We start from the raw sequence: 25,166 nt of genomic DNA, 5'->3' as shown, positions 1-25,166 counted from the left end.
AGGGGTCCTGCAGTGACCTCACCATAGGGGACCCCAGGCTGGGGCAGAGGACAGCGGCCACTTCTGTGGATCACACTGCTCTGGTGGCATCATCCATGCCCCAGTGACGGGGTGAGGGGACAGAGCAGATGTGGTGGCTCCTGTGTTCGGATTTCAGCCAAACTTTATTGGAGCATCGTCATAAACAGCAGCAGAGCTGCTCCCCCTGGTCCCCTCCTCAGTGCCAGCAGGGACAGACAACTCCCAGCAGTGGCACTTGTCCTTCAGGGAGGTGTCCCAGGGAAGGATCCCACCTTGTCCCTGTGGGTCCCCAGCAGCAGCCCCACAGCAGGATGATGCAGGCAGCTGCCCTTGTCTCAAGCACTGGCTGCCCTGCCCTGAGGTGGGAGCCCTGGTGCAGGCTGTGGACTCACTCTCTGCTCCTGACCTGCTTTACCTGTTCCTAATTGCGGGAGAGGCCAGCAGGAATTGCAAGCTGTGCTTTGCCAGCAGCTGCCAGGGGAAGAGGAGGGGGGGAAGGATCCCAGTGGCCTCTCCCCACCAGTCTCAGGTTGCATCCAAAACACACTTGGAACGTGTTGAGACCAGGGCAGGGGCTGGCAGGACCCCCCAGTCCTCGCTGCTAGGACACACTGCAGTGCCTGCTGCTGCCTCGCGCCTTCGCCGTCCTGCCCCCGGCCCTCCCCGGGGGCTCCCTGCTCAGGGAATTCATCCCAGGCTTGGGGATGGGCTTCCCAAAGAAGAAACCCTCTTCCTCCGAGTCCGAAGATGAAGAGCAAGTGGGACACCAGGAGTCATCCTCCTCCGTCATGTCCTGCAGCTCCATGTGCTCCGGCCGTGGGCTGTGCGGGGCAGGGGATGTGCCAGCTGGGAAAGGGGGGTTTCCATTGCCTGGGGATGTTCGGGGGTCAGGGTCCCCCAAAATGGGATGGCTCAAGGCTTCAGGCTCGTTGGGACCCTCTGTGCTGGGCTGGGAGGTGGAGGGGTGGCTGCCTGGTGGTCCCAGCATCCCTGTGTGCACAGCATCCCTGCTCCGCTCTGTGGCAGCTCCACGGTCCTCCAGGCTCCTGAACGCGGGATGCAGAGGAGCCTGATCCAAAGCAGCCTCTGGAGGGAAAGCAAGGATGAGTGAGGGAGGGGAAGGCTGAGCCTGCCCTGCCACAGCCCCTCACTCAGTGATTCAGAGAATCACAGAAGGGTTTTTGTTGGAAAAGCCCCTGAAGCTGCTGCAGTCCCAGCCCTGCCCTCACCCTGCCCAGCACCACTGACCCCTGGCCCTCAGCACCTCACCTTTGGGATCCCTCCAGGGCTGGGCACTCCCCCAGCTCCCTGGGCAGCCTGGCACAGGGGCTCACACCCCTCTCAGGGAAGCAGTTCTGCCTCAGCTCCAGCCTCAACCTCCCAAGACGACTTGAGGCCAGTGATGTCTCAGGATGAACCGGGGGGTTGTACCAACCAACCCCACTGCTGTGGGAGGTGGGCTGGGGGCTCATCACCGCTGCTCCAGCCCTGGCTCAGGCTGAATCTGTGCAACATCCCCTGTACTCAGGGGCTGAGCAGAGCCTGCTTTTGCTCCTGCATCCCCGCCTCGGGGTGCAGCAGGATCCCTACCTGCTGCAGCATCCTCCCGCTGCCTGCAGCCCCCGGCCGCCGAGCTGCCGCCCGTCCCCGGCACGGTCCTGCCCGCGGGGCCAGCTCGGGACTGGGGTGTGGAGTCTGGGGACGGAGCCGAGGCAAAGGCTGAGTCGGAGGAGTCCGAGGCGGTGGAGGCTGAGTCCTGGCCCAGGCTGCAGGACTCTGAGCAGAAGAGGCGGCCGCGGAGGGCTGTGAGGGGCTGCCCCCGCAGCGGTTTGCGGCACAGGCTGCAGCAGAAGCAGGCGGCTCGCGCGTGCCAGTGCAGCCCCTGGTGCGTGGCCTCCTCGCTGTCAGCACCTGAGGAGCGACCCTGGGTCAGGGGGGGATGCTCTTCCCCACCGCTCCACGCCAATGCACGGGGGCACCCCATGCAGGCTGCCCGGGGCAGGGGCTGGGGCCGTACCGATGGGGTCCCCGCAGGCCTGGCACGGCTCGGCGAACAGGCTCTCGAAGCAGCCGCAGCAGCAGGGCCGGCCGCTCCTCATCACGTAGCGCTGCCCGCACAGCGGCGCGTCGCACTCCAGGCAGCAGAAGTGCTGCAGGTGCCAGCGCCGGCCCTCGGCCTCGATGCATTCCTCCATGAAGATCAGCTGGAGAGAGGAGAAACGGCTCGTCCTCTGTGCACCCAGTGAGAAAACCCGCAGCCCTGAGCGTGCTTTGCTGGGCTGAGGAGAGGGGAGGCTCCGTGCCTTGGCACGGGGCTCTCTGCAAGGCTCGGGAACTTCTCGTCCTGCCCATCAGCTGCTTTTGCTGCCTTCAGCCAAGCACAGGAGCTTCTAACAGAGAGGTAAAAGCCTCTTCCCTGCCCGGCACCCACCTGGTCACAGGAGGCACAGCGGGGTCGGAAGAGCTCGGCGTGGTGCCGGCCGCAGTAGATCCTCCCGTCCTGCTGGAAGTAGATGAGGTCCACCAGTGGCTGGTGGCAGAGGTGGCAGGAGAAGCAGGATGGGTGCCAGAACTGGTCCCCCAGCCGAGATGCTGAAACCCCCGGGTCCCCCTTGTTCAGCCTCCTGCCGCACTGCAAGGCACAGGGAGGGGTCAGGGTCCCTGGGGAAGGGCTGCTGCCCCGTGCTGGGGTCAGGGGGGTGATGCCTCACCTTCCTGCAGGGACAGCCATGGTGAGGGCCTGGCACAGGACGTGCCAGCCCCTGTCCCAGGGCCTCCCATCTCCGCCGGGCGCTGAAGGCTCGTAGCAGCCGCCTCTCCTCCTCTGCCAGGCCGGGGCAGTACCGCTCCTGCACGGGACAGCAGGGTGGGCAGCACCCAGCCAACGCTGCTTAACAGCTCTAGCAAGCATCTGGATGAGGGTTCTGAGGGCACCCTCAGGCAGTGTGAAGATGACACAAAGCTGGGTGGGAGTGTTTATCTGCATGAGGGGGCTGCAGAGGGCCCTGGGCAGGCTGGAGCCATGGGCTGAGGGCAATGGGGTGAGGTTTAATGAGAGCAAATGCTGGGTCCTTGGCTTGGGCTACATCAGACCCAGACATTGGCACAGGCTGGGGCAGAGGGGCTGGAAAGCTGCTGGAGGGAAAGGACCTGGAGGTGTTAACTGATAGCAGCTGAACAGGAGCCAGCAGCATGCCCAGTGGGCAAAGGGCATCCTGGCTGGGATGAGCAGTGGGGTGGCAGCAGGAGCAGGGCAGGGATTGTCCCCTGTGCTGGGCCCTGGGGAGGCTGCAGCTCCAGGGCTGTGTCAGTGCTGGGCCCCTCACTCACTGCCACAGGGACACTGAGGGGCTGCAGCGTGGCCAGAGCCGGGCACAGAGCTGGGGAAGGGGCTGGAGCACAAGGGGCTGGGGAGGGGCTGAGGGAATGGGGGTGTTGAGCCTGGAGAAGAGGAGGCTGAGGGCAGCCAGCAGCACTCTCTGACACTCCCTGCCAGGAGGCTGCAGGGAGCTGGGGGTCGGGCTCTGCTCCCCAGCCATGAATGACAGGACAAGAGGCAATGGGCTGCAGTTGGCCCAGGGGAGGTTGAGGCTGGAGCTGAGGCAGAACTGTTTCCCTGAGAGGGGTGTGAGCCCCTGTGCCAGGCTGCCCAGGGAGCTGGGGCAGTGCCCAGCCCTGGAGGGATCCCAAAGGCGTGGGGCTGAGGTGCTGAGGGGTCAGTGCTGGGCTGGGCAGGGTGAGGGCAGGGCTGGGACTGCAGCAGCTTCAGGGGCTTTAACAAGCAAAACCATGTCTTACATCACAGTCCTGAGGAGGCAGCTGCTGCAGGAGGGCTCTGGCACGGAGCTGGGTCCTGTCAGGGGCAGAGGGCAGCGAGCAGGAGCTGGAGCACAGCGGGACCTGGGGACGTTGGTGGGAGACAGACACACAGCAGGATTTCAGGGACATCAAGCTGCATTGCTTGAGGTTGTTTCATCCCAGTGCTGGGGTGATCTGCTGAGGGTACCAGCCAGGGATGGGAGCGGTGGGAGCTGGGGTAGTGCCCACCTCGGGGTCCGGGGGGGGCTCTGGGTACTCTTCCAGGGCACAGCCGGAGTCGCTGTCGGACGAGGCCGGGGGGGGGCCGATGGCGGTGCCGCAGGGGGGGGGCTCGTCCCGCTGGGGCCATGTGGGGCTGGGCAGCGACATGAGCTGGGGAGAGAGGGTCAGAGCTAGGGAGAGCCTCAGGGACCATCCCATCCCCAGGACATGCATCATCCTGCCTGCCCAGCGTGGGCCTGTGTCCGTGCTGCAGCAGAAGGAGCAGCCCCTGGTCCTCGGGAGGGACCCCAGGGCAGGGGCAGCGGGATGATGCTCAGCACCACCGTGGCCTTGAGACCCTTGAGTGAACCACTGCCAAAGTCTGGGGGCTTTGAGAGCAGCTTCTCTCTCTCTGCAGGGGTTATAAGCAAACCCACACCAAGTGTAGGGATGAGGCTTTGTCTGCTGAGCAGGAGGCACCGACACGATGGTGGTGGGTTGAAGCCAGGCAGGGAAGACCCAGAGAAGGAGCCTCCACACCCTCCCTGGGCAGCCTGGGCCAGGGCTCCCTCACTCCAACACTGACAGAGGTTTTCCTTATCTGGAACTCTTTGTGTTCCAGCTTCATCCCATCACCCCTTGTCCTGGCACTGGATACAGAATAAAAGTGCTGCTCCAACCTCCTGACACCCACCATTTAGGTACTTGTAAGTGTTGATGAGATCCCTCCTCAGCCTTCTCTTCTCCAGGCCGAACAGCCCCAGGTCCCACAGCCTTTCCTCACAAGGAAGATGCTCCATCCCCTCAGCATCTTGCTGTCCCTGCACTGGCCTCTCTCCAGCAGTTCCCTGTCCCTCTGCAGCTGGGGAGCCCAGAACTGGCCCCAGGACTGAGGACCTGATCTACATGGGACCTGCTGCAGCAGAGGAGTTGGACTAGATGCTCTCTAAAGGTCCCTCCCAACCCCCACCATCCTGTGACTCTGTGAGGTGTCCATGCTGAGGCTGGAGCAGGTTTTGGGTGATGCCACTGCCTGTTTACTTGCCCACACAAGGACCTTTTCCCTGGCTCCCACCAGCCCTTTGCTGCCCTTTTCTAGCGGCAGTGTGAGGAGACCAAGCTCCAGCCCAATTCAGTGGAAAATAATGGATTCCCCTCAGGCTGTTATTGTTCTGCCTGGAGCTGCTGTTCCTGCCTGGGGGTTGGCTCACCCAGCTGCCACCACCTCCCCTGCCTAATGGTTATAATGGTCAGGCACTGGAAACCCGTCCCCGCCCCGCTCAGAGCCTCTCACTGCTTGCTTCCTTCCTGGCCTGCCTTTCCAAAACAAAGCAGAGGTGGCCATGGGGTGGCTCCTGGGGCTCCCTGGATGCCAGCCCAGAGCCTGACGCCCTCTGCCCACGTTTCCTGCCCTGGTGTGGGGAGGGAGGGTGGGATGTGGGTGGGATGGAGCTGAGCTGCAGGGGGCGAGTCCTGGTGCTGTGCTCGAATAGGCTCCCAGAGCATCCCTGGGTTCACCCTCTGTAACACCCTCCATGGATTGATCAGCTGCTCTGGAAAGTGTTTCCTACAGCAAGCAACTGGGGACAGGCTCAGGCTGAGGGGTGGCAACCCCCAGGCCAGGTACCCAGGTCCTCCTGTATCACCATGAGAAGCAGCAGCTCATCCCTCTGGTACTTGTGCAGGTTCACCCCCTGCCCAGGCCACTGTGGCCAGCACCAGCAGCCACACACTGCTCTCATTAAACAGCTCCAACAGCCCTGGCTCAGCCCCTGCTCCCAGGCTGCTCCCCTCACCACAGCTGCCCCTTCCTCCAGAGTGCTGCTGCACCCAAGCATGGGCAGCTCTGGAACTGGGAGCAGCTGGGATCAGCACAGGCAGCTCAGGTTTCCCTCCCATGCACCTGGGTCAATGATTAAGCTGCAGATTGGCTAATCAGTGAGGTAAAACAAGTGGGCTGGTTGTTCTTGCCTGGGTTTTGGGGGGTCTGTCAGCCCTGGGCTTAGTCCAGAAGGGCTGCAAGCATGGTTGTGTGGTGCTGTCTGAGGCTGTGCTTCACTCTGGAGGGGACAGGGATGAAATAATCCATCTCAGCTCCGTGTATTTGCAGCTCAGAGCATCCTGGCTTTGCTGACTTGGTGAAGGACCAATGTACCACCCCTGTGTTGGGCCAGAAACCAGCCTCAGCTCTCCAAGAGGGCTGTGTGTGGCCCTGGGGGTGCTGAATGGGGACCTCCATGGGCTCAGTGACCAGCTCTGCTGCTGCCTCGTTTGGGTAACACATGTCTCTGCTTTTCCCCTCCCCATGAGATGTGGATGGGTGGCAGTCCCAGGCTGTGCCTGGCTTATTAAGCCTCCAAAATGCATTTGTCTAATCTGAGGCTTTGCTGTTAATCAGCCCTCTCTGATGCCCTTGTGGACCCAGCAGAGCTGGTGGTGCCTGCATGGCCCCAGAGCATAGCAGAATGCACAGGGCACCTCATCCCTGGGCCATCAGGAGGGAGCCCAGTGGGGTGATTTTGGGGGAGAGAAGAGAGGGCAGGGCCCCTGGCTGCTGGGAATCCATGGGGCTGTGCTGGAGAGCCCAGCCCAGCCTGGTTTGATGTGATTATGCTGGCTGGCAGCCGTCTGGGCTGGAGACAAGTCCCTGTAATTAGCCCCAGACAGTGACAGTGGTATGTGCCTCCCATGCTAAGGAGCCAGGCAGCCCCAACAGGTCTGTCTCCTCTGCTCCTCATCCCTGTCCCCTCTTCCTTCCTGCCCTCTCTCACCACTCCAGGCAGTCCTGCTATTGTTCTTCCCTGCTGGCCTGCAGAAAGGATACAGGGATGCTCTCTGCCCTCAAAAACAGGGACAGGAGAGCCTGGAGCAGGTGCCAAGGGAGATGGCAGGAGGGCTCTTTGGGGAGCTGCTCCTTCCTCCAGTGCAGACCCCAAAGCTGGAAATGCATCCCCCTAGAAGGGACACAGGAGGGACCAGTCAGGCAGGCTGAGTGCCACTGCCTGTCATTTGCCTCTGCTTTAAAAGCCTTTTTGTCCTGCCTGTGGGAGCTTCTCCAGACTAATTGCTTAGCTCTCCACAGGACAGGCAAGGTCCTGGCTGTGCTTCCCCTGCCTGCTCACAGCCTTTTGGGGTTAGTGTGGCTGCAAACAGCCATTCAGACACCAGTCCTGGTGCTGGTATTGCCTGGCTCTGGCCCCACAGGATTCCCCTTCCTGCTCTGAGCATAGCTACAGCCCTTTGCAAAGCAGTTGCAGCTCCCTGGGTACAAGAGGCTAAAAATTCAAGGCAATATTCATCTTCTTTGGCTCCCTGGGAGCAGGCCCCATCTCCAGCTGGCTGTGGGAGCATGTGTGGGCTCCCAGCCCTCTCCTGCCAAGGTCACACATTAACTTGCAGTGCAGCCACCCCAGCCCATTCACATTCAGCACAGGTTTACTGTTCCCAACACAGCCAGGGGCTGATCTGCATCTCTGCCACAGCCTTTGCTTTTCTAAAGTCATCTCTCCATCTTGGAGGGGGCTGAAAGTGTCTTCTAACCTATCTTTTTTTCAGAAGCACAAAACACTCTCTCCAGCTCCACAGCCCTGAGGAAACACAACAGCTCACCATCACCAACAAGACCAGATCCCCTTTCAAGCACCCAAAAGCACTGGCAGCTTCCAGAGCTCTGTGTTCACCACTTCACCCACAAGGGAACCTGTTTTTGCTTCAGCTCCTGTCAACACAGCTGCAATGAAGGTACAAGGGGGAAAATAAAGATGCAGAGCAATAAAGATGCATCTCTTCTGGAGAAGAGATAAGCTGAGGTCTGGCAAGGCAAGCTGGAGCAGCTAGTCCTGCAATGCAGCCTAAGGCAGATCGCCTGAGCTCCCACGAAGGAGCCCACAGTGGCTTTTGGAGCTGTGATGGGATGAGGTGCAGCAATGCTTGGGTGCCTCTGGCTGGGCACCAGCATGGACCAGCAGCCCCCTAAATGATGAGAGGAGTCTCAGCCTCCTGCTGTGCCATCCAGCACTGTGTCCTCTACGTGAGCAGAGGGGGCTGTGGCTCCATGGGGGGATGTGCCAGTGCTGCAAAGGGCTTTTCTTGGTGTGTTTTCCCCCCTTCTGAGAGTGCAGGTGGCTGCCCTGGCTCAGTGAGGAGCAGTAACCCATTAACCCACCCTAACCATCCATCTGTGCTTACAAACCCAGACCCTGCACCCCAGCTCTCCCCTGCAGCCACCACATTTTATCCTGGAGCACTGATGTGTGGTGAGGCCACATTGCCTCTGGTGAAAGGTTCCCCAAACATCCCACTCCTGTTGAATCCCGCTGGAAGAGGGCTGGTGGAGCCAACACTTCTTCCCAAAGCCCTCTCTGGGCTACAGGAGCGGGTCAGGGCTATGCCAGCCCTGTGCCCACACACCTGCGTGCTGGGGATGGCAGAGCTGGGTGCAAGAGCCAACACCAACTCCCACTCTCAGAGTGAGAGTGGGAGTTGGCCCCCAAAAAATAAAGACCACAGGGGCAGCGCTACCCCGCAGCTCCCCCCATTTACCCCACCCTTAAAAGAACAGCCCCAAACCCCGACAATTCCCAGACGGGACCCTCCCATTGTCCTTCCCCACCTCCCAAATCCCATCTCCCAGAGCCTCTGAGACATGTGCCGAGCTGGAGGCTCTGGGAAAGCTCCCCAGCCCCACGTACCTGCCCCTTCCCCGCGCCTGGCTGCGGCGGCTGCAGCCCCGCTCCGGCCGTCCCGTCCCGCAGCCGCTGCGGGCGGCGAGTGGAGCCTGAGCCGGGAGAACGCTGCAAAGCGAAAGGAAAACATCCAAGCTCAGCCAGGGGAAACCAGTCTCTTTTTTTTCCCCCTTCCCTCTCTCTTTTTTGTTGTTGTTTAATGTGCCTGCCCAGGAAGCTGCAGCTGGGGCAGCCGCGCTCCTAATTACAGGCTTTTTAGCTTAAACCTGCCGAGACAGCCAATGGCGAGGAGGAGGAGGAGGGAAGAGCAAAGGATGGCGGAGAGGAAGGGGGTGGGTGGGTAGGTGGTGGTACATTAACCCTACAGGGGAAAGAGCTCTAGATGTCATCGCTTTTGCTCTCTGCCTCTCATTTTCCGAGCGTCCGCACCCTTCCCTCGCTCCGAGCCTCGCTTCACCCCGGCTTGCCGCTTGGGTGACCCCCTAAAGCCTCTCTCTGCCCCAGAGCCCCCAAACCCCCTCCAGTGACCCCCCTAAAGCCTCTCTCTACCCCAAACCCCCTCCAGTGACCCCCCTAAAGCCTCTCTCTGCCCCAGAGCCCCCAAACCCCCTCCAATGACCCCCCTAAAGCCTTTCTCCACCCCAGACCCCCCAAACCCCCTCCAATGACCCCCCCAAAGCCTTTCTCCACCCCAGACCCCCCAATCCCCCTCCAGTGACCCCCTAAAGCCTCTCTCTGCCCCAGCCCCCCCAAATCCCCTCCAATGATCCCCCTAAAGCCTCTCTCTGCCCCAGAGCCCCCAAATCCCCTCCAATGATCCCCCTAAAGCCTTTCTCCACCACAGACCCCCCCAAACCCCCTCCAATGACCCCCCTAAAGCCTCTCTCTGCCCCAGAGCCCCCAAACTCCCTCCAATGACCCCCCTAAAGCCTTTCTCTGCCCCAGAGCCCCAAAACCCCCTCCAATGACCCCCCTAAAGCCTCTCTCTGCCCCAGAGCCCCCAGACCCCCTCCAATGACCCCCCTAAAGCCTCTCTCTGCCCCAGAGCCCCCAAACCCCCTCCAGTGACCCCCCTAAAGCCTCTCTCTGCCCCAGAGCCCCCAGACCCCCTCCAATGACCCCCCTAAAGCCTCTCTCTGCCCCAGAGCCCCCAAACCCCCTCCAGTGACCCCCCTAAAGCCTCTCTCTGCCCAAGACCCCCCCAAACCATTTGGATGACTATTTCACGCAGCGATTTCTTTCCCTAGCCTACATCAGAAAGACTCGAAGCTTCATGAAAGAAGGGGGAAGTGTCATTACGTCCCCAATTTCGAGGTGGAGAAGGCTTTTGGCTGGGCTCTCACAAAGGAGTTAGCCCGGGGGCAAGTCGGCGTGTCCTAGTTTTCACAAGCCCTGAACACCCGACGTGTCTGCTCAAAAGCCACTTAGACAGGCTTCAGCTGCAGCAATTGCACCCGGGGAAGAGTCAGGGTGAAATTTAGCAGGGGTTGGGAAGCGAGGCAAAGCCTCTCTGGGGTGGTTCTGGGCATTTCTCACCTGCCAGAAGGTGTTTTCCCTGCCTGCTGATGTGACTGAGCTGGGCACAGACACAGCATCCCCCTCGGGTCTGTATCTGTAGGGGCAGGACCAGACCTCTGGCATCTGCATGGTCCAAGCACATCGCTGCCCCAGAGCCTCACCTGCATTCTGGAGGTCTCTGGGACCAGGGTTGGGATCACACTTGAGCTCTGTGGTGATGGCAGTTTGTCACAGGAGGTGGCTGTGCAGGGTGCTGTTGGCACACAGCTCATTGCACTGCTCAGCAGCAGTTTAAAGCTCTGCACAAGCACTTGGCAAGGGAAAGAAGCAGGAGGAGAAGGGGGCAGGTGAGCATCTGCACAGGCTGTGGTTCCCACTGGGGCTGTCCAACCAGGGCTGCAATTCCCCAGGGACCCTTTAAGGGCTCAGCTCCATGCTGGGGAAGTTAATGTGCTGTTTGGCTTTGGTGGGAGGTTGGTCCCTGCAGCTTTATCTTGACCCGTTTGCTGCCATGGACTTTGTACCAGAGGGTGGTGATGGGCCCCCCCTTTCCCTGCCTCCTGCCAGCTCCCAGCCTGAGCTGCAAAGCAGCTGCCACCTGCACTCCAGCATCCCAGATTAATGGGCAAAGGCCTCGTTAGGAGACCAGGCAGGCTCAGGGACTCAGATGTGACAGATGGGTCACTCAGGGCTTTGTGAGCTGGGACCAGCCGCCAGTTCACCAAAGCCACCGCCCTGGAAAACATCACAAGGGCTCCCACAGGCACAGAGTGAGTGTGTACCTGTGACAGAGCACGTGTGGCAGGCAGGATGCCCAACCCAAGGGGCTTCCAGCCCAGCCAAAGCGTGTGCCTGGCAGCATCCCTGCAGGAAGGGCAGAGCTGTGGAGGCACATGGAGTGGTTGGGGGTGGAAGGGCCCTGCAGAGCTCATCCAGCCCCTGCTAAAGCACGTTGCCCTGGCTCAGGGCACAGGAACGTGTCCAGGTGGGGTTGGAAACCTCCTGAGAAGGAGCCTCCACACCCTCCCTGGGCAGCCTGGGCCAGGGCTCCCTCACCTCAGCACCAAAGGACTTGCTCCTTATATTGAGGTAGAACTGTTTGTGTCCCAGCTGATGCCCATCATCCCTTGTCCTGGCACTGGGCACCACAGAAACAAGTGTGGCCCCATCCTCCTGACACCCATCATTTAGGTACTTGTAAATGTTGATGAGGTCCCCCCTCAGCCTTCTCTTCTCCAGGCTGAACAGCCCCAGGTCCCACAGCCTTTCCTCAGAAGGAAGATGCTCCATCCCCTCAGCATCTTGCTGGCCCTGCACTGGCCTCTCTCCAGCAGTTCCCTGTCCCTCTGCAGCTGGGGAGCCCAGAACTGGCCCCAGGACTCCAGATGAGGCCTCAGCAGATGTGGCAGAGCAGAGGGGGAGCAGAACCTCCCTGGCCCTGTGCCCACACTCTCTTGCTGCCCCCAGGCTGCCATTGGCCTTGCCCACGAGGCCACGTTGCTGCTCATGGGCAGTTTATTCTCACCAGCACTGCCAGGTCTCTCTCCTGGAGCTGCTCTCCAGCAGGTCACCCCCAGCCTGTGCTGGTGCAGGGGGTTGTTCCTCCCCAGCTGCAGGACTCTGCCCTTGTCCTTGTTGAACCTCAGCAGGTTCCTCTGTGCCCAACTCTCAGCCTGCCCAGCTCTCACTGACTGGCAGCACAGCCTCTGGTCAATCAGCCAGTGCTCCCAGTTTGGTGCCAGCAGGGAACTTGCTGAGGGTCCCTCTGTGCCCTCACCCAGGTGTTTGATGAAGATGTTGAACCAGACTGGCCCCACAACTGCCTGTTCCCCTGTGGAACCCACGGCTGATGCCCACCAGCTCCATGCCACAGCAGTGTGGGTGGGATTGTAACTGCAGAGTACCTGCAGTTGTACAAATGGAAACTACAAACTGCAGCCCAGCCTCCTGCCTCTCTTTGTGACCTCCCTGGTGACCCATGTGCAGGGCAGCCCCTTCCTTGAGCCCTCCCTGAGACCCTGCATCTGCCTCAGCCGAGGCCAAGTGGGTGTTATTCTTTAGCACCTCCCATCAGGAGTGCCAGGGCTGTGCCAGGATCCTGCCAGTCCCATCCCCCAGGACTCCATGGAAGGTGGCCTGGGGGTGCAGGACCCCAGCACTGAGCTGCCATTGACTGGGCAGCTCCAGTGTTCTGATACTGGTGGAACTGGGGTAGGAGGTCATTGGAGGGGGTTTGGAGGGTCTGGGGCAGGGAGGGTGCTGAGGGGTTAGCAGAAAGGGATTGAGGGGGGCTGGGGCATCAGTGGAGGGGGATTTGGGGAGGGGTCTGGGATGGGAGTTGCTAGGGGAGGTCAGTAGAGGGGGGTTGGGGGGTCTGGGGCAGGAGGGGGTGCTGGAGGAGTGCACTCTGCACCTAGATGCCCCCATTCACAGCATCCCCATGCTGTCCACCCCAGACCGCCCCAATCCCCTTCCACTGACTCCCCAATCCCAGACCCCTCCCTAAATCCACCTCCAATTAACCCCTTGGAACATGTCTCTGCCCCAGACACCCCAAAATCCCCCTCCAATGACCCCCTTAGAGGATCTCCCCATCCCAGACCCCCCAAACCCCCCTCCACTGAACCCCTGGAGCATCTCTCTGCCCCAGACCCCCCAAACCCCCTCCAGTGACCCCCTAAAGCCTCTCTCTGCCCCAGAGCCCCCAAACCCCCTCCAATGACCCCCCTAAAGCCTCTCTCCGCCCCAGCCCCCAAACCCCCTCCAGTGACCCCCTAAAGCCTCTCTCCGCCCCAGACCCCCCAAACCCCCTCCAATGACCCCCCTAAAGCCTCTCTCTGCCCCAGCCCCCCAAACCCCCTCCAGTGACCCCCCTAAAGCCTCTCTCTGCCCCAGCCCCCCAAACCCCCTCCAGTGACTCCCCTAAAGCCTCTCTCTGCCCCAGCCCCCCAAACCCCCTCCAGTGACTCCCCTAAAGCCTCTCTCTGCCCCAGCCCCCCAAACCCCCTCCAGTGACCCCCTAAAGCCTCTCTCCGCCCCAGACTCCCCAAACCGCCTCCAGTGACCCCCCTAAAGCCTCTCTCCGCCCCAGACCCCCCAAACCCCCTCCAGTGACCTCCCTAAAGCCTCTCTCTGCCCCAGACTCCCCAAACCCCCTCCAGTGACCCCCCTAAAGCCTCTCTCTGCCCCAGCCCCCAAACCCCCTCCAATGACCCCCTAAAGCCTCTCTCTGCCCCAGCCCCCCAAACCCCCTCCAATGACCCCCTAAAGCCTCTCTCTGCCCCAGACCCCCAAACCCCCTCCAATGACCCCCCTAAAGCCTCTCTCTGCCCCAGACTCCCCAAACCCCCTCCAGTGACCCCCTAAAGCCTCTCTCTGCCCCAGACTCCCCAAACCCCCTCCAATGACCCCCTAAAGCCTCTCTCTGCCCCAGACTCCCCAAACCCCCTCCAGTGACCCCCTAAAGCCTCTCTCCGCCCCAGACTCCCCAAACCGCCTCCAGTGACCCCCCTAAAGCCTCTCTCTGCCCCAGACCCCCAAACCCCCTCCAATGACCCCCCTAAAGCCTCTCTCTGCCCCAGACTCCCCAAACCCCCTCCAATGACCCCCCTAAAGCCTCTCTCTGCCCCAGCCCCCAAACCCCCTCCAGTGACCCCCCTAAAGCCTCTCTCTGCCCCAGACCCCCAAACCCCCTCCAGTGACCCCCCTAAAGCCTCTCTCTGCCCCAGACCCCCAAACCCCCTCCAATGACCCCCTAAAGCCTCTCTCTGCCCCAGACCCCCAAACCCCCTCCAGTGACTCCCCTAAAGCCTCTCTCTGCCCCAGACTCCCCAAACCCCCTCCAATGACCCCCCTAAAGCCTCTCTCTGCCCCAGCCCCCAAACCCCCTCCAGTGACCCCCCTAAAGCCTCTCTCTGCCCCAGACCCCCAAACCCCCTCCAGTGACCCCCCTAAAGCCTCTCTCTGCCCCAGACCCCCAAACCCCCTCCAATGACCCCCTAAAGCCTCTCTCTGCCCCAGACCCCCAAACCCCCTCCAGTGACTCCCCTAAAGCCTCTCTCTGCCCCAGACCCCCAAACCCCCTCCAGTGACTCCCCTAAAGCCTCTCTCTGCCCCAGACCCCCAAACCCCCTCCAGTGACCCCCCTAAAGCCTCTCTCTGCCCCAGACCCCCAAACCCCCTCCAATGACCCCCCTAAAGCCTCTCTCTGCCCCAGACCCCCAAACCCCCTCCAGTGACTCCCCTAAAGCCTCTCTCTGCCCCAGACCCCCAAACCCCCTCCAGTGACTCCCCTAAAGCCTCTCTCTGCCCCAGACCCCCAAACCCCGCCCCCTCCCTGGCCCCGCCCCTCCCTGGCCCCGCCCCGCCCGCGCGCTCCCGGCCGTGCTGCCGCAGCGCTCCCTCTGGCGGCCGCCGCTGGCTCCGCGCGGGCCGGTGCGATCGCGCCGCTGTGGGCGGCGGCGGCCTCTCGCTGCTCCCGGCGGGCCCGGCCCGGCCCGGCCCAGGAGCGACGCGGCGCTGGCGGCGCCCGACCCGACCCGCGCCCGGTCCCCGAGCCCCAGCCCGGACCCGCACCCGCCGGGCAGGGCAGGGGCCGGGGACCGGCCGGCAGCGGGGGCCTCAGGTCCCGGACGGCGGAGCCGGGCAGCGCCTCAGGTACCGACCCGCGGCCGGGCCTTCCCTCCGCTCCGCGCCCGCGTTGCCCCTTCTCTCCCTCCCTCCCTGTCCCCTCCTCCCCGCCGTGTCCCCTGACAACCCCTCCGCGCTGCCCCGCCGCTGCTTTGCACCCTCTTCCCCGTTACCACCCAGCGCTGATGCCCCTCGGGCCCGTGGCCCTTCCCCTCCTGCCCCTTCCCCTCCTGCCCCTTCCCCTCCTGCCCCTTCCCCTCCTGCCCCTTCCCCTCCTGCCCCTTCCCCTCCAGCCCGTTCTCCTTGCTGACAGCCCCTCGCACCCCGCTGCAGCCCCTCTGCTCTCTCCCGCGCTGCTGGGGGCGGTGGGGCCGTTGCTGCGAGTGGGGCCGTTGCTGGTGAGTCGCTGTGGGGCCATGGGCGTTTGCACTGGGGTGTCTGTGTGCCCTGGCGTTTGCACAGGGGCTGTGTGCCCTGTCATGCTGGGTCCTGGGGTGCCAGTGTCCTTTGGGATTATACAGCCCCTGTTCTGCAGTGCTGGGTTTAGGAGAATGGCCCCGAGGAGCACGGTGGCATGAGGGGCTTCTGCAGGCTGTGGGAGACTGCCAGGGCCTGGGGAGGAGCAGAGGGTTTGGAGGGAGAGCAGAATGACCCGGCTGGGAAATCAGGAGGAGTGAGGTAAGGGCTGGAGGCTGAGGTAAGGAGGGCTACAGAGGTTGGAGGAGGATTTTGGTTGGGGTCCTTGGAGGTGAGGAGACTGGAGCTCTTGAGCTGCACGTGCTGAGGCTCGCAGGGAAGCACGTCACGCCGTTGGGTTGTTTGGTTGGACCAGCCAAGGCTCTGGAGTGGCAAACAGCTGCTGGAAAAGGGCACGTTGAAAGTGCTGAGTGAGAGCTTGGAGCCTTGTGAGGCTCAGTGGCTGCCTGAAAGGGATGCCACTAAAATATTTAACAAGGAGGAGTAGCAGGAAGCCTCGAGGGAGCATTCAGGGATCTCACAGTGTGGATTTTGTTCTCATTTGTTCAGTTCTGACCATGATAACTGTTCAGGAGAGGCAACACCACTTCAACATATCCCCTTCACAGATGTGGGTGGAGGGAACATCAGAGGGAGAGAGGTATAAAGGAAGAGAGAGCAAAGGTAATAGGTTTTCTACAAGCTTTTTTTTTAGAGGACAAGGTCCCCAGTGACCAGATTAGATGAAGCAGAGAGGAGTCTGTTGCTAAATTATTGATCAAAGCCTGTAAGGTCAGCAGGGAGCAAATCCATACTGAGTCTAGAAAAGCAAATAGGATGGTTTGGGTGGGATATGGTGTTATTATGGTTGAGGGGTGACAAGTACATGCAGGAGAGCTGGCTTGATTTGTGCCCCACTGCTTCAGCTTGCTCAGAAGGAAGCATTCCTCTTCTGTGGGACTTTGCAGTATGGTGGGGTGGGAAGGGCCCTGCAGAGCTTCTCCAGCCCCTGCTACAGCAGCTTCCCCTGGCTCAGGGGGCACAGGAACGTGTCCAGGTGGGGTTGGAAACCTCCTGAGAAGGAGCCTCCACACCCTCCCTGGGCAGCCTGGGCCAGGGCTCCCTCACCTCAGCACCAAAGGACTTTCTCCTCCTGTGCCAGTGGAGCTGCCTGTGCCTGTTACCCCTTGTCCTGTCTCTGGACACTACAGACAAAACCTGTCCACATCCTCTCAACACCCACCCTTCAGGTGTTTGTCAGCACTGGGGAGGCCCCCACTCAGCCTTCTCAACTCCAGGCTAGACATGGTATGAAAGCTAAGGCATGGGGTTGCAATGGAAGGTGATTTAGGTTCTATTTTGATGTAGAAGATGAAGTGAGACCCCTTGGTCAGCTCACTGCTGGCTCTTCCCCTCCCTCCACACAGCTCTGTGCTGTGAGGGAGCCTGAGGGCAGCTGTGCAATGTGGTTGTGCGTGGAGATGCAGCTCTGTGATTCATGGTTTAATTTGGAGTGACTGTTGAGGCAGATCCTGGCATGGCAGAGGGAGAGGTTTCCAATAGCCTTTTCATTTTATCTACTGCTCTAGTGCCAGGCTGCTTACCCATATGGCTTGACTCTGTCACACCTCAGGTGGTGAGAGCATTGGCTGTTCTCACTAGATAAACCATGGCATCCTCTGCTGCCAAAGCCCCCAGCCCAGAGTGGATGTGGAGTCCTTTAAGTTTGCATCCCAGATGCCTGCTCTAGTACTGAGAAATGCTGCTAACTCCTAGGCAGGCAACTAGTTTAGGAAGAACACTTTCCTTGAGAGGGGTGTGAGCCCCTGTGCCAGGCTGCCCAGGGAGCTGGGGGAGTGCCCAGCCCTGGAGGGATCCCAAAGGCGTGGAGCTGAGGTGCTGAGGGCTGTGGGTCAGTGCTGGGCTGGGCAGGGTGAGGGCAGGGCTGGGACTGCAGCAGCTTCAGGGCCTTTTCCAACCCAAATGATTCTACAACTGACTCTTGTGTTCACTTGCTGGTTAAGGCTGCTGCTCCACTGACCCTTAAGGACCTTCCACTGACTGGAGGGATCTCCACATTCCTAAGCAGCAGATGCTGCTGACTCCTCCTGTCCTCAGCTCCCTGCAGCCACTCAGTCTTACTGTTGTGTTTGATTTGCACAAACCCCACTCCTGTGGAGAATCCCAAAGCCAAGAAGGAAAACATCTCTTCTTTTTGCTTGTTTTTGAGTTGTTTTAGCTGTGGGCTGTGTATTTTCTCAGCAGTTCAGGAGTGGTCTGTGCAGAAGTGTCTGTATTCACAGAAATGCAGGTAGTTCATTTGGGGAGAGTTAATTAAGGCCTGGACTAGATGATTTCTAAAGGGCCCTTCCAACCCCTACCATTCTGTGATTCTATGAAGTTAAAATGATGTACCTGCCTTCCTTGTGATGTTTGAGGGAGCTTCAGTCAGAACCCCCCCACACACACTTCTTAATCTCTGTGCTTTCTAAACTTGTTTAATTGTGTTCTCCTCATCAGATGGAAGATGGGACCATTTCCCTCGTGTTTTAGGTGACTGACACCTGGTTACCATGAAGTCCTGAAGGAGACAGAGGGACATTAGTGACAATTTCTTCTCACTCCTCCAAATAAAAACACCCAACAATTGCCTAATGGTAAGAGAGCTGCTATTTTTAATTACCCTCATATCCTACAGTGTCCATTAATCCAGAAACACATTGAAGAGCTTGAGGATACAGGCTGGAGATGCTGTGTGTTTGGAGAGGGTGAGGGGAGCTGCTTTGAAAGGACTATTGTCCTCTGGTTTATGTCCTCTCCCCAGGGATTACCTCTCATGCTGACGTCATGGGGAGCTGCTGCAGTTGTCTGTGCAGAGACAGCATCCCAGACAACCATCCCAACAAATTTAAGGTAAGGATTGAACCTTCCTTCCCATCAGGAATCTGTGACAGCACTGACTGCTAGTAAAGCCTGGTGTGAGTGAGTAAAGCCTGGTGTGAGTGAGTAAAGCCTGGTGTGAGTGAAACAAAACCTCTGCTCTTGCAGAGGAGTCTTTTTGCTTGATAAGATTTTCAAATACATGACTGCTTTAGTTTGTTTGTGTTTTTTTTCCCCTTTCCTCAAGCAACCTCTGCTGCAAATGTGCTTGTATTTGCAGTAGAAATTGCCTCTGCACTGAGATTCAGCCTGAGAGAGGAAATGGGGAACTGGAGAGAAACCTTTTATTGCTCAGGGCTGTGTTCCAGTGTCTGTGCTGAGACACATCAGCTGAACTGCCAAGCACACAGAGTCTCCAGGGCTGCCAGCTTGGTGCCTCCTGCCAGCAGTGAATTCATGCTCTCAGCTGGGAGAAAGGCAGCTCAGGAACTGCAGGGGAATCCATGGGAATGGCAGTTCCTCCGTGGGTGGGCTGCTTTGGGCTGGGTTTTTAATACCACTAGTGACGTGAGCTCTGTGGCCTCTGCAGGTAACGAATGTGGATGATGAAGGTAACGAGCTGGGAGCTGGGATTATGGAGCTGACACAGACAGAGCTCATCTTGCACACTCACAAGAGAGATGCTGTCAGGTGGCCCTACCTGTGCCTGCGCCGCTACGGCTACGACTCCAACCTCTTCTCCTTCGAGAGCGGTCGTCGCTGCCAGACAGGGCAGGGTGAGTGTGGAGGTTCCTGGAGGGAGGAACTGCTGAGGTTTCTGTTCCCAGGTAGCTGGAGTGAGCTAATGCCTGTGTCTTCCTAAATCATAGAATGGTTGGGATGAGAAGGGCCCTGCAGAGCTGCTCCAGCCCAACTCCCCTGCTTAAGCAGGTTCCCCTTGCTCAGGGGGCACCGGAACGTGTCCAGGTGGGATTGGAAACCTCCTGAGAAGGAGCCTCCACACCCTCCCTGGGCAGCCTGGGCCAGGGCTCCCTCACCTCAGCACCAAAGGACTTGCTCCTCCTGTGCCAGTGGCACTGTTTGTGTTCCAGCTGATGCCCATCACCCCTTGTCCTGGCACTGGGCACTACAGAAACAAGTGTGGCCCCATCCTCCTGACACCCACCTTTTAGGTACTGATAACTGCTGATGAGATCCCTCCCTCAGCCTTCTCTTCTCCAGGCTGAACAGCCCCAGGTCCTGCATCCTTTCCCCAGAAGAGGAGAAGCTCTTTAACTCAAATCCCTGCATCTAATCAATCAACAGGTTCTTCTGCAGCTTTTATTCCCCCAGAATCCCAGAGCATGCATGCACATTGTTAATACTCCTCATTAACACACTGATGAGAGCAACACCGTGCCTCAGGACTCAGGCATAAATCTAATGCTCTCATTTGGCCAGTGCATCTGTGCATCATGAGGTAATTGCTGAAGCAGACTTGAGGCTCAGACAGGACGTGTGTCACGGCAGGGAGGATGGCAGTGCCACCGTGGCACCGAGCGACGCTTGGCTGTGGCAGGAGAGCTCGCTGCCCTCCTTTCCTCAGGAGCTAAAAAGTGCTTTTTTGCAAGCCTCAAGCTTTGTTTAAGCATTTTTCATCATGGGGATGAAGCAAAAGGCCACAACCTGCTCATTTTTTACAGTCCCTCTTCTGGTTTGCTCGTTGCACAGAGCTGCTGGTCGGTGGCAGCAGCATTTGAGCACACACAGCCTGCTTCCCTCAGTGCATTCTCTCTGCCTTGCTCCTGCTTCATGCTTCTCATTTTGTGTCTGTAACACAGAGGCAAAGAAGTTCTGTGTTTTACTGATTTTATGCACAGGGATGCTGTGCATAGACAAGGGAAGTGAGTCACTCAGGAGCACATGCCAAGTCATCAGCAGCCCTGGGAATAGGCTCCAGTTCTACAATGGTGCCTGTTAGTTCCTTTCCCAGTCTGTCTCTCTTTTTGCTTTTAAAGAGCTGAACGTTTTTCTTGGCATCTGCATCCCCAGAGATGGGAGGAGGGGAAAGGCAGAAGTTTGTTTCCTTGTTCTATTAATGTGATTGTAAACTCCTTCTTCTCCAGAAGGACTCTGTTGAGTGTCAGTGGAAAGCACTGCACAGATCTGTGGTGCCTTATGCTCCTTGTTCATATTGATGCACTTGGGGTTTTCCTCTCCTGGAGTCACATGCTTCAGTGCTTGCCTTTGGTTTCTGTTTTGCCTTTTGCAGGATGCAGATTGGGGATTAAAATCCTGCCCTCTGTGTGTGTTGGTTTTGTTTAGGCCCTGTGATAAAACAGAGCCCTTTGTTCTTCATTTATGACAAGGTTTAGAGCAGACACCCACTAACTCATCAGCCTGGGGCAGAAATGGGAGGGGATGGTGGTGTGTTTTCATGAGGTTTCTCACTTCCTTGTAGGATTTTACCCTGCTCAGTTCATTTTATTTGGATGACTCCTTCCTGATGCTGCTCCCCACCTTATTCAAGGCTCATATAGCTATTTTGGAGGGGCTAGAACTAAAAACCCCATGTTCTTTGGGGTAGCAGCCCTGGCAAGTGACAGTTGCCATGCCAGCTCTGGTTGCTATGGCTTGTGTGTGTGTGTGTGTGCCAGCCTGGGATTGGTTAAGCTCTGCACACACTGGCTCTGCTCTGGGCTGTTTAATTCCACACATCTTTGAAGTATCATATCCTGGTCCCTCCCTCATGTGCACACTCACAGGGCCCAGCTCAGCTTCAAGTAGTCACTGGACAGATGTTCCCCTGGCAGTGGGAACTGGTCTGGGTGCCAAGTGAGTTCAAATAGAGGGTGAGCCCGTCCCTTTCTGCTGGTGTGGGTCTGATGGTTGTAGGGCAGCTTGGGGTGCTGGTTTTCATGTAGTAGTTAGATCAGGTGGCAGCCATGGCATTGTATTGTTGATGCCCATCACCCACCCAGTTGTTGGTTGCTCTCCTGTTGCTTGCAGGGGTTGACTGAATCACAGTTGCCTGTTCATTCAGAGCCAGGACCTACCTTACACTCCTGTTAAAGTGAGATCACTTTCTTGCTTTTCTCCCCCCCACCTTTGTCACTCTGCAGGGATTTTTGCCTTCAAGTGTTCCAGAGCAGAGGAGATCTTTAATCTGCTTCAGGACCTGATGCAGTGTAACAGCATCAACGTAGTGGAGGAGCCTGTTGTCATCACCAGGAACAGCCACCCCACGGAGCGGGAGCTCTCCCGGACCCCCCAGGCACCCAACAGTAAGGCTCCTTCCATCAGTGGCTGGGGAGAAGAGAGAGGAACACACCATCTGCAATTGTCAAACTACCCTTTGCAGCCTGTGGATCTCTCCCATGCCTTGCTGCTGGCCCCAGGCAGCAGGTTTATTTTAAGGCCCCACTTGCCTGGGACGTGGTGTTTTGTTTCCAAGGAAACAGCAACTAAAAGCCTTCCAGGTAGTCAGTGGCATGGTTACCCTTCTGTTGGCTTTCACCTGGATTGCTGCCAAGGGGCCCTTTTTCTGAGTAACACCTACAAGGGTCAGGTGGTTCCTAGAGGAGATCACATCTGGAAGAACTGGGAATTGCTGGATTTGTCTCCATTTGGGTCCTGCATCATGGAGATCTTCCCCAGCCAGGCTGATTCTGACTTAGAAGTTCAATGAAGAGATCAACTCCCTGTGAAAATGAACTCTGCTTTACACCAAACCAATGTTCTAATGCTTCTTTGTCTTCATTCTCTCCCAGGTCTGGGCTACACTGTCCCAGGATTTCCCAATGGATTTTCCAGCTTCCCCACAGACACCCTGTCCTACCCCTCAGCCCGTCACCCCTCCTCCAGCAGCCTGAGGCATTCCTCTGTGGGGGAAGACTCTACTCATGCCCTCCTTGGGCCTGATGAGCAGGTAAACCTGGCTGTCCTGTGTTCTGCAGCTTGTTTTGCTAACAGCCCAGTGCAATTCTGGGTTCCTCTGACACCAGTAAAGCTCAGGGCATCCTCATACCTTGTCATCTTTTGTTTTTTCTCTTCTGCTTCATTTTGCTCTCGGAGACTTTGTGCTCTCTGACACTTCACTGGAACAGACACTCTCTCAAGGCCGACTGAGTGAGCTTCCTTAACCCATGATCTATGTGGCCACTAGTTAACAGCAGCACTTAGCTTGTGAGTCCCAAGTGCTACTGCCCTACCTGTCAGCTCTTAGTGCCACCCCTAAGGTGATGTGCAGATGCACAGCCCAGTTCAGACTCCTCTTGGTTCTCATGTTCAGCTCTTTGTTCTCTGTTTTAGAAGTCAAGATTTTCCCTACAAAACCCATCTTGTCTCGAGTGTTATCAGAGGAGCTTAAGTAGGTGTGAGTGCTGCAGTGTCACCAGTGTAAGCCACTCAAAGAAATACTCTGTGTGAAGTAGATGATGTGTGTTTTCTGCAGTTGGACTCTTTTCTTGCCTCTCCTTCATCCCACAAATCCAGAAATCATAGAATCTTAGAATGGTTTGGGTTGGAAGGGGCTTGAAAGCTCATCTCCTTCCAACTCCAACAACCTCCACTAGACCAGATCTCTCCAAGCCCCATCCAACCCACCCTTTGAGATGGCTTTTGTGTTTTCTTTTCAGCTTCTTTTTTCTCCTCCTGTTCCATCACACACTCACAGATTGCCCCTTCCTTCTCCTCCCTCAGCTCCCGGCGGCTCTTTGCTCTCTCGTCTCTTCTCCTTTCACTGTCCCTCTGCTTCTCTCCTTGCAGTCCCACACCTACGTCAACACAGCCAATGGTGATCAGGAGCTGAGGGGCCGACACTGTATGCACTCCTTGCCTGAAGTCCACCCTCCTTTCCCCTCTAGGAACCACAGCTGCTCCCTGGAAGACCGCAACCCCCAGGTCTTTCTGCGCCCGGGGGAGGTTCAATTCGTCTTAGGTCCAAGCTCCAACTACAGATGCGTCTGTGGGCACCGCCGGGAGCGCGGGACGCACTTCTGCCCCCCCAACAACAACAACAACGAGTGTGAGGAGGGCTGTCCTTCTCCTCAGTGTGTCTATGAGAATGTTAATGGCTTGTTGCCCCCCAGCACCTCGTCCCTCTGCCGAGGCGGGCGCCTGAAACCCCCCCGGGAGGACCCTGCCTGTCCCCAGCGCCGCACGGCTCTGCTGCACTACGAGAACTTGCCGTCGCTGCCGCCGCTGTGGGAGTGTCACCCGCTCTGTCAGGGCCTGGGGGAGGATGTGGCTACCCAGGGGGACCTGCTGACACCTTCCCCCAACAGCTGCTCCGAGGCTGGTGAAGAGGAGCCCCTGCACAACTCCATGAACTCGGGGAGCGCGGAGCCGCACGGGACCCGCGGCCGGCGGCGTGGCGCCTTCCTGCCCAAACCTCGCCGCAGCCTCCTGCCCAACGTCTTCAGCTTCGACTTCCCCAGGCCCTGCCCAGACCAGCCACGGCAGCTCAACTACATCCAGGTGGAGCTTGAAGCTGAACCACAGAAAGCACCTCCCAACCCCCCTCTCCCCCGTGTCCCCCCCGGGCCTGCCGCCGCCCGCCGGACCGACTCCTACGCGGTCATTGACCTCAAAAAGACGGCTGCCATGTCCAGTTTGCAAAGGGCCCTCCCCAGGGACGATGGCACCTCAAGGAAAACTCGACATAACAGCACTGACCTGCCCCTGTGAGGGGAAACACCAGGAGCCAGCGCTGTGTGATGGCTTCAGTCCCTGCCCGTCGCTCTGTCGCCCGCCGTGACGTTGGTTCACCGTTGCCTTCTGCTTCCCCGTTTGCCCCGTTACCTGCTGTCATGGGATGGCTCCTACAGCTGCTGTTAAGGCTAGTCTGTCAGCCTGTCTGTCTGTCTGTCTGCCCCTCTCCCATGTAGTTTGTTTTTTAAAGCCTTGTTGGGATACTTGATGCTGTTGTGATGAGGAGTGGAGGTGCCACCGATAGTACCAGCACTGTGTGGATGCAGCCTGGGAGGGCCTTAGCTCTGCTCACAGCCTGGCTGCAGCTCCCATGTCAGCATTAGCTCTGCTCACAGCCTGGCTGCAGCTCCCATGTCAGCATTGGCTCTGCTCACAGCCTGGCTGCAGCTCCCATGTCAGCATTGGCTCTGCTCACAGCCTGGCTGCAGCTCCCATGTCAGCATTGGCTCTGCTCACAGCCTGACTGCAGCTCCCATGTCAGCATTGGCTCTGCTCACAGCCTGACTGCAGCTCCCATGTCAGCATTGGATCTGCTCACAGCCTGGCTGCAGCTCCCATGTCAGCATTAGCTCTGCTCACAGCCTGGTTGCAGCTCCCATGTCAGCATTGGCTCTGCTCACAGCCTGGCTGCAGCTCCCATGTCAGCATTGGCTCTGCTCACAGCCTGGTTGCAGCTCCCATGCTCCCATGTCAGCATTAGCTCTGCTCACAGCCTGGCTGCAGCTCCCATGTCAGCATTAGCTCTGCTCACAGCCTGGCTGCAGCTCCCATGCTCCCATGTCAGCATTAGCTCTGCTCACAGCCTGGCTGCAGCTCCCATGTCAGCATTAGCTCTGCTCACAGCCTGGCTGCAGCTCCCATGTCAGCATTAGCTCTGCTCACAGCCTGGCTGCAGCTCCCATGTCAGCATTGGCTCTGCTCACAGCCTGGCTGCAGCTCCCATGTCAGCATTGGCTCTGCTCACAGCCTGGCTGCAGCTCCCATGTCAGCATTGGCTCTGCTCACAGCCTGGCTGCAGCTCCCATGTCAGCATTGGATCTGCTCACAGCCTGGCTGCAGCTCCCATGTCAACATTAGCTCTGCTCACAGCCTGGTTGCAGCTCCCATGTCAGCATTGGCTCTGCTCACAGCCTGGCTGCAGCTCCCATGTCAGCATTGGATCTGCTCACAGCCTGGCTGCAGCTCCCATGTCAGCATTGGCTCTGCTCACAGCCTGACTGCAGCTCCCATGTCAGCATTGGCTCTGCTCACAGCCTGACTGCAGCT

At 58.7% G+C, this 25,166-nt stretch overlaps 2 protein-coding genes across 2 annotated transcripts; one reads left to right on the top strand and one right to left on the bottom strand.

Annotated features, from left to right (window-relative positions):
- Window positions 1-183: 183 nt before the first annotated feature.
- PRICKLE4 (prickle planar cell polarity protein 4) lies at window positions 184-8,926 on the bottom strand. The gene is made up of 8 exons (XM_062013740.1): window positions 8,733-8,926; window positions 4,069-4,212; window positions 3,820-3,921; window positions 2,733-2,870; window positions 2,453-2,653; window positions 2,039-2,225; window positions 1,612-1,932; window positions 184-1,107 (listed from the first exon to the last, which is right to left on the bottom strand). Exons 2-8 carry the CDS (start codon window positions 4,207-4,209, stop codon window positions 623-625), a joined length of 1,575 nt encoding a protein of 524 aa, XP_061869724.1. The 5' UTR covers window positions 4,210-4,212; window positions 8,733-8,926; the 3' UTR covers window positions 184-622.
- Window positions 8,927-14,781: 5,855 nt separating this feature from the next.
- On the top strand, window positions 14,782-24,557 carry FRS3 (fibroblast growth factor receptor substrate 3). The gene is made up of 7 exons (XM_062013526.1): window positions 14,782-14,900; window positions 17,850-17,986; window positions 18,154-18,242; window positions 18,799-18,985; window positions 21,311-21,472; window positions 21,959-22,116; window positions 22,956-24,557. The coding sequence occupies exons 3-7, from the start codon at window positions 18,177-18,179 to the stop codon at window positions 23,874-23,876; spliced, it is 1,494 nt and encodes a 497-aa protein (XP_061869510.1). The 5' UTR covers window positions 14,782-14,900; window positions 17,850-17,986; window positions 18,154-18,176; the 3' UTR covers window positions 23,877-24,557.
- The last annotated feature ends 609 nt before the right edge of the window (window positions 24,558-25,166 follow it).

This window comes from Colius striatus, chromosome 22 (genome assembly GCF_028858725.1).
Source record: "Colius striatus isolate bColStr4 chromosome 22, bColStr4.1.hap1, whole genome shotgun sequence".
NCBI lineage: Eukaryota > Metazoa > Chordata > Aves > Coliiformes > Coliidae > Colius > Colius striatus.
The sequence above is the reverse complement of the archived record's forward strand: the minus strand, read 5'-3'. Positions and strand labels throughout refer to the sequence as shown.

Coding starts and splice junctions, on each gene's coding strand:
- FRS3 (XM_062013526.1), top strand. CDS start 18,177: ATGGGGAGCTGCTGCAGTTGTCTGTGCAGAGACAGCATCCCAGACAAC. Junction 18,986..21,310: donor TCGCTGCCAGACAGGGCAGG/GTGAGTGTGGAG, acceptor GTCACTCTGCAG/GGATTTTTGCCTTCAAGTGT. Junction 22,117..22,955: donor TCCTTGGGCCTGATGAGCAG/GTAAACCTGGCT, acceptor CTCTCCTTGCAG/TCCCACACCTACGTCAACAC.
- PRICKLE4 (XM_062013740.1), bottom strand. CDS start 4,209: ATGTCGCTGCCCAGCCCCACATGGCCCCAGCGGGACGAGCCCCCCCCC. Junction 2,226..2,452: donor GCTGTGCCTCCTGTGACCAG/GTGGGTGCCGGG, acceptor TCCTCTCTCCAG/CTGATCTTCATGGAGGAATG. Junction 1,933..2,038: donor GGCCTGCGGGGACCCCATCG/GTACGGCCCCAG, acceptor GTCGCTCCTCAG/GTGCTGACAGCGAGGAGGCC.